General features: G+C 42.8%; 1 protein-coding gene across 1 annotated transcript in view; it reads left to right on the top strand.

The window, feature by feature from the left end:
• Positions 1-8186, top strand: part of LOC146822790 (uncharacterized) — a 388769-nt gene extending 380583 nt beyond the window's left edge. The window contains exon 5 of the mRNA XM_085606585.1: positions 6414-8186. Within this exon, the coding sequence (XP_085462711.1) occupies positions 6414-6576 (163 nt within the window). The 3' untranslated portion in view covers positions 6577-8186. The remainder of the gene's footprint in view (positions 1-6413) is intronic.
• The last annotated feature ends 214 nt before the right edge of the window (positions 8187-8400 follow it).

Below are 8400 nucleotides of genomic sequence, written 5' to 3' on the forward strand. Positions count from 1 at the left end.
TCCAGGGTCAGTTGCTGTTGCCTGAGCCTAAGCTTAGCTTTCCCAAGCTCTAGAAATTGGCACTCCCTGTCATAAGAGTTGTCCCTCTTGCTAGAAACAGAGGTCCCTATAGAATGTCTAGAATGATCTGACTAAGCAGAGGGAGAGCTAGATCTCCTTGGTAAACTCTGCACTCTCCATGGAGGAATAAAGGGATGGTCCTCTTGACCCTCCTTTTCTTCTTCATCTTCCTGGGGATCTGAGTTATTCAGAGGTGGATCATTTTTATCCTCCTGTCCAGGGTTGAACTCTAGGTCATAGAAGGTGTCCCCTCCTGACCTACCCTCTTCCCATGTACCACCCACTCTATCCTGCTCCTCTGGCCCAGGAGTCTTCCTAATGTCATCGAGCAGTAATGCATCTATGAGACGTTGAGTGTTGGCATTTCTCCCTGTCTTCAACTTCCTAGATACACACATGGCTTTCAATTCAGTGAATGCAAAGTTATCATATTTAGTAGGCAGGATGCCACCAGTGGCATTCCCAGTAGAAGACATACTATGGGGCATATTTACAAGCTGGCGATAAAAAATTATCGCCGCTTTTGTGGCCGTTTTTGGCCGAAAAGCGGCGATAATTTTATCACCTAATTAGCAAGGCCACGCTAACTCGTGAAACCTTGCTTTAGCATGGGGATTCCTAACGCCCAGCTTTGCATCTCTAATGAGATGCAAAGTGGGCGTTCCTGACCTGACATGACAGGAGAAATGTCGCTAAGCGACATTTCTCCTATCATCAAGCCCCACGCTATGAAGCATAGCGGCAGGAAAAGTAGCGATAACCCCTGTTATCGCTACTTTCCTTACACCTGCTTCAGGACTGACTTAGCCATGATATCCTATGGAAGGTGGATATCATGGCTAAGTTTGTGAGTCCCTATCAGCAAGCTAACACCACACTACGTGAGATTATCGCTGGGTTTCCAGCGATAATCTCACTTTAGGCAGTTAGCGCTAGGATTTTTATCGCTGTGGAGATAAGCATTTTTAATATCACAGTAAATTCCTCCATAGTAAAGCTGGAGACTTTCGCACTGCTCACTAGGGAGCAGGTGCTACCACTTTTGAAATGTGTCAAGTCAGGCTCCACGTCTGACATAGCTCCCCCATTTGTGCTGTCGGAGTTAGCAATGGAACTAGCGGATCCCATTACGGAAATATGTAATCTATCCCTAGCTACCTCCTCTTTTCCGGATAGTTGGAAAAAGGCCTTCGTTAAACCCCTACCCAAGAAACCAACGGCAGATGGTGCCGATCTACAGAACTATAGACCGATCTCGCTCCTCCCAGGCTGCTCTAAAATCATGGAAACTCTGATTAATCGGCAACTATCAGATCATCTGGAGCGGCATGACCTCCTGGATCCCACGCAGTCGGGATTCCGGGCTGGTTACAGCATGGAGTCCGCGCTGGTAGAGGTAACTGACACCATCAGAATGCTGCTTGACGAAGGGACCCCGGTGGTGCTGGTCCTTCTTGATCTGTCAGCAGCCTTTGACACCATCTCTCACAGAATTCTTCGGGATAGACTGCGAGAGATCGGTGTCACTGGAAGGGCATTAGAGTGGCTGCAGAGTTTCCTATCGAATAGATCGCAATGTGTTCAACTGGACTCATTTGTCTCGCAGACCTCGGCTGTGGATAAGGGGGTTCCTCAGGGCTCTATTTTAAGCCCCACCCTGTTCAACATCTATGTGTCGTCTCTGGCCACCATTATAAAATCTTGTAGGTTCCAAACCATCTCCTATGCTGATGACACTCAGGTGATTATTCCCATAGAGAAGGACCCCATGGTGACCAGAGACAGATTTAAGAGCTGCAGGATGAAAATATCCACATGGATGAAAAACAACTATCTGCAGCTAAATTCCAACAAATCGGAGATCTTATTGTTTGGCAAAGCAGCAGAGATATGGACAGATGAGTGGTGGCCGGAGGAATTAGGATCAGCTCCCCTCCCCAAAAAAGGGGTAAAAAACCTAGGTATCTTAATGGATAACAATTTATCCATAGAAGAACAGGTTAAAACCCTTTCGGGTAAATGTTTTGGACTGATGCGTATGTTAAGGAAGGTCTTCCCTTTGCTTCCTATCTTCGCCAGAAGGGCTCTGATCCAGGCACTTCTGGTAAGCAGACTGGATTATGGGAATGCTCTCCTGGTGGGGTCGAGGGAAGACCTACTTTCCAGGCTACAAGTCGTGCAAAACACGGCCGCCCACTTAGTCTTAAACAAACCCCCGCGGACGGCATCCTTGCCACTACTAAAAGAGCTTCATTGGCTGCCCATTAGAAAAAGGGCACTCTTCAAACTTTTGTGCCTAGTATTTAAGGCACTCCATGGACAGTGTCCCAAATACCTCTTGGAAAAGCTGGAATGGTATATTCCATCGCGACTCTTAAGGTCTAGCAGCCGAAAGCTTCTCCTAGTGCCTAAAATTAAAAAAGTGAAGATAGGGGGCCGTGCCTTTTCCTATCTGGCTCCTAGACATTGGAATTCACTGCCTCTAGAACTACGCTCCTGCCCCTCGTTAACTATTTTTAAGAAGTACTTAAAAACCTGGCTATTCAACTGATACATTTTGCTGCAGAAGCCCGCCTCCCAGGCACCGAGAGATCCCCTTGGGGATGATTCGTGCGCCATATAAATAAAAAAAAATAATAATAGCACGCTATCTCAGCGATAAAAATCCATGTTACCCGGCGATAATTATCCTCACGCTAAGAGCGCTGAGCGATAATTATCACCGGTTGTTGCTGATATGCCCTTAAGTGAGGTGTGGTGTAGGCACCTATCTAATCTAGTGGGAACTAACCTCTCTTAGATTGGAGAAAGGGTGTGCTAGACCCTTGACTTACCAAACCCCAAGTTCAGTAGAACTTACTATCTTAAGCTAGTATTATATGTTCCTAGATACTAGTGGTTTTTCAGTTAATCAATACAAAGATTTTTCTGGTAAAACAATGCAGGCTTGAATCCCAACCGCTGTACACCAATGTGAGAGGTTGGCCTGGTATATGCTGTCCACTAGTTAAAGTGGGCAACTTGTACCAGTCCAAAGAACCCTTTGGTGATTAGGACCACAGACAACCTTTATTGAAAGCTATCCTAGTGGTAGCTATGGAGAGCAGCCTATAAATAAAGCAGAGTTGACCCTCAAGTGGACCCACAGGCCGAAGGCACAGGAGTCACAAGGGGACCTCAGGCGGTTTCACAGAATACCAGCTAGCAGGGCACAGAGTGCAAGGATGCCGGAGTCCTTCTCAGAAAAGGGTCAGGGCTACAAATGGCCCAATGCATGGAATTGTTACACGACAACAAGCATGTGCAGCTGCAAATAAACGCGGTGCACAGGGGTAGGGCTATCCGCCTCAAACTCAGTGAGAGATGGCAGCTCAACCTCAGAGACCTTCAGAAACCCACCTCCTGTGTTGCTGGAACCTTCTGAGTATGCAGGAGCTCAGGATCAGCAAGCCAGTCAGATGCATTACGGTGCCTGTGTTTGCAGGGGAGTGACTCCTTCACTCCAAGGGAGATTCTTCTGTTGCCTTGAAGGTCCACAGGGTTCTGCACGGAGCATGTATGGATCACGGACAGTGGCAAGACTGGGGGAAGCAAGGGAAGATAAAGTCGAACCTAAGAGAGGTCCAGCAAAGTCCAGCATGTCCAGATGGTCGAAGTGTAGTGGTTTCTTCTTGCAGAATCTTGTCCACGTAAAATCTAATGTCCTGTAGCCAGGTAACCCATTGTATACCCACGGGAAAGGGTTGGACAAATTCTAGAGACCCTCCTAGGGGAGGAACAGGACAGAGGGGTGGCTACACCCATGTCCTTTGTCCAGTTTTGCGCCAGAGCAGGAGCAAATGGCTCCCAGAACTGGTTTGAGCTGGGCTATGCACAGGGACACCGAATGTGCCTCTCATGCAGACTTTCTGGCACGGTGACAGTGTACCCACCTAGCCCCAATGCACTAAATCCTGTCTGGGAGGTGGTCACACTTCCCTGTGACAGGATACCTATTGTGCTGCCTTCCTCTGCTCAAGCTTGGCTCAGCAGCAGGAGAGTAGACTCGTGTCTGTGGCTGGCAGCATCCATTTTGTGCTGTAAGGCTCGTGAAAGGTAGTACCGGTAGACTTAGGTACCCCCAGAACTTCGGTTCTGAGGGGAGAAATCATACCTCCCACACCAGTTACTGTTGTGGAGGTATGATTCCAAGGTGTTTGATACCAAACACGATATACTTTGTTGCAGCTGCTTTCCAGATAGCATTTACTGCGAGGTTATAATGCACCTCTATCTATATGTCTGGTAGTATCACACACAGCCCGGGAGAATGGTCTCCGATTGCTGCAGAGGGGCTCTGCTCATGTAGGAGCACCCTTTCACGTGAAACCCAGCACCCTGCCTTCAGGATTGATAAGGCCTGCTATAGGGGTGACTTATAAGGTTTTAGATGTAGTGATATATTTAGATATAGTGAACCTATGTCTTTCATAAGGGGTGCAAGCACCAGCTTACACAAGCTGCAGTAGCAGACATGAGGTTCCATTTTGCATGGCCTTTCATGGGTGGCATTATACATGCTGCAGCCCTCGGGAGGCCCTGGGGTACCTATGCCCTGGGTACATGTGTACCATATACTAGGGACTGATAAGGGTACCCCAGTATCCAATCTGGAGTTGTACCAAAGTACATACATATCAATTTAAGGGAGAAAGCAGATAGGCTGGGGTCCTGAGTCGCAGGATCCCAGCCAGACTAGTCAAAACAGTGGTTGCAAAAAGCAAAAAGTGGGGGTAACCATAAGAAGCAGATCCTACTTTCCTACAATGGTCTTCAAGATGTTTTACGAGACAAGTCAGAAACATCAACATATCCATCTCATTTTCCTAAAAATTGTTCTTTAGGAATTAATCACTGTATGTTCAATGATAATTTCTATTTGGAAATAAGTGAAAGAAATGGGTTACTCACAAAAGTGATTATCAGATAAGACTATTCATGAGACAATTGATCTCATTGCTTTTTGTTTATGTGAATGTTATTTTTTACCCTTTTTCTCAATTATCTAATTATATAAATTTGTACATAACGTATACACCGGACAATTTTGTTCTTCTTTGATATCTTCTTTTTAAAAATATTATTTTGAGATTTCCTTAATTGATTTCAACAATTCATATATCTGAGGCCACTAGTTGGGGCTCACATAATTTGTTTGGGATAAATTTAGTTGATCATGTCTAAATGAAATCCCCTGAAGGCATTATTACCTGTTACTTATTTCCTGTTACCCAAGCCCCCAAGGATGTATTGAGTTGCCCTATTTATTGAGCAATATTTACAAAGTGACGCATTTAGGCAGATGCGTCACTTTATAAACCCCTTCGCTACATTATACCCGCGCGAGGTATAATGTATGCAAGGTGGGTGTTCCAATGCAGAAAAGCCATGTGGAAGTTACGTTGGGAAATCTATGAGATGTCACTGCAACACTTCTTGAAGCAGGCATAAGGGGTGACGCAGTGCCTTTCACATGGGGCTTACCCAATGTGAAATGACACATTGCTGATGTTGCGTCTGTTTTCAGACACACTCCAACAATGCGCCATTTTTGTGCCTAAAGATACGTCAGGATTACTGACTTATCTGTAAATACTTGCGACATGGAGCACCATACAGTAAATACAGCACATCCATGGTGTCGCAAGGATGGCATTATGAAAAGTGTTGCAACGCTGTTTTCCTGCAGCGATGCAATACTTTTCATAAATGATGCCCGGAGTATTTACTCTCAACTGTTGCCAGGCATTAAACAGGATTTAACACCTTGTTTAATATGACATGGACATCCAAACAAAAATTGCTCATAAATTGCTGCATCCATCTAAGAGAATGCAGGGGCAGTTTCATATTTCTTTTTACCCCAATATAGGAATCTTCTGCAGCAGGGAGAGGTCAATGAAGTGGCTATTAAAGTTCACCTTTATCCTACAGTTTATCTAGACCTTCCAGATGAAAGAAGCCAACACTCAAGAATTCCTGTGAGCAAGGGAAAATAGGTTTTTTTTCTTCCTGGGAAGCCTTCAGTGCCTCTCAGTTTATTCGTCTTTTCAGAGTCGCAGGTCTTATGCATGTGCTCACTCCTTCCTTGCTCAATAAATGGATCCGATTCTGGTTTTCTTGCAAAAGTGGCCACTCTCTTTGACTCACACTTCGCTAAGTCTGTTCTCAGCCTGTACCTTACAGCTCTCTTTGAGTTCTTTCATTTTTGCTTCTTCAATCTATTCCAGATTCCCTTTGGTGTGTGCAGTGTAGTATTTATTATGCTCATATGTATGCAAACCAATTACATACTGTTATGTTTTTTTTTCCAGAGGTCATCCCCTCCTGACCTTGAAGAATGTCATTGTGACGCCTCACATTGGAAATGCCACAGAGAAGACTCGAAAGAAAGTTCTAGAGAAAATGATTTCAAACTCCATTGCACTGATTCGTGAACTGCCGTGTTCAGACGAAGTTACTACTACAGATTATTAGCATTAATGGCAACAACATTTTTTTCAAGAAAAGTTATTTTAGAGTAATAAAGAAAACAATCAGTATGAGTAAATCTAGTACATAAAGAAGACAAAACAATTTACATGCTGAGTTTGAATCTGCAAAGCAAAGAAAAAGTATGTAACTTATTTGTAGCAGCTACTCTCAAGTTCCCTGAAACTCATTAACACTCTCAAAAACTCTTAATTTCGCAAATATTTGCTAGTCAGATGGATTAGGAAAAACAGGAGAGCACAAAAAATACAAACTGGCAAACACAAGCACCCAAACACCATACGTTGAAACCACAGGTGCAGTAGAACCAAGCACGTTTAGTTGTGACTAATCACATTAACATAGTGTACAAAATAGATCAGTTTCTGGTAGACACCCAGAAATCCCCCTGCAAGCAATATAACCACAGGTATACGAATCCAACCAATCTAGTCAATGGTCACTCTTATAGAAATTAAGAATTACATTGGGGATGAGTATTAATGCAGGTTGCATGATGCCCAGTGGATCTAAGTAAGGAAAGTTCAGCAGAATTTCTGGCATTAATCATTGCATGCATTCTAGTTAATTTAGGACAGGTTCAGTTTTAAAATATATGCAGATAATATCTTTAGTGGTCGTCTATAGATATCTATTGAATATCCTCCTACACTGTAGTAACTTCCAATCTGAGGGAAGGTGATGAGGAGCTTGGCTGTGACCAGAAATTGGTTTGGGTTTTTTCTTCACAATCGCCCATCCAGTGTAAATGCATAGGCTTCGAAATTCTGGTTCTCATTTGCAGTGTAGCATTCTGCATGGTTTTCTCCTCTCTTGACTGTTAGTAAATATTGGCCTGAGCTGTTGCCCATAAAATATCCCAATAACAGCTATAGGAATCAGGTTATATTCAAGCTAAAGTGACCTATGAACAACCTTTTTCTTAAATCGAGTTTTCAATACAATTTAATTTCGGTTCATCCGCAGTTGATTTACTTTGAATGAAGGATCACACTGCATCATTACCACTTGCCTCTTGCCTCCTCACAAATATATTTAAAAAGAAACATGAGAAATGGTTGTAAAAATTCAGATTTAGGATAAGAGAGTTCCTTTATTAAACTTACAAAAAAAAACCTGTGTGCAGAATTAAGACGCATCTTATATTAAAATGGCACTACATCTAAAGGTGAAAAGAAAACAATGCAGTACACAGACATACTTATTAATCTAGATCTTAAATATGCCTTAAACAGCTTGCAAAATAATGGTTTGAATAAAACATGCAAGAACGTTCACAAAATGCTCGAAAGGCTGACCTCAGCTTAGCCTTGCCTTTTAGAAGAAAGATTGCTTGAAACTCTAAACTGTTTCAGGTAACATAGAAAGGAATGTTGTCCTATGTTTTGTGAAATATTAACAGCATGTAACTCTGAAATTGACCTCTTCTTTTGGCATACCTTCCTCGTTGATATCGTGTCCAAAATGTGTTATTTGGCCATATTTTGTTTAGATTAAAAGTTGTTAAATGTTATTGTTCACACAAAAAAAACATTCATTTTGTGACCTAAGCTTTGTTTTCCTTGCTGATTAAAGGAGAAAACACACCTTTTACAAAATGCATTGCTCATGTCATGTCCTTTTCTTTTATCATTTTGTGTTTCAAATGAATGAATTTCCTGCTTAACAATTTCTATTCTGCAGCTGATCTAGTGCTTTCACAACAGATTATTGTTTAGTTAAAATACATTTTGCTTCATTAGAAGGTTAGGAAATGTAGTGAAATCATTAAAAACAAAGACTCAAATTAGAAATGTGCCATGTATAGTT

Source organism: Triturus cristatus, chromosome 5_2 (genome assembly GCF_964204655.1).
Source record: "Triturus cristatus chromosome 5_2, aTriCri1.1, whole genome shotgun sequence".
Taxonomy (NCBI): Eukaryota; Metazoa; Chordata; class Amphibia; order Caudata; family Salamandridae; genus Triturus; species Triturus cristatus.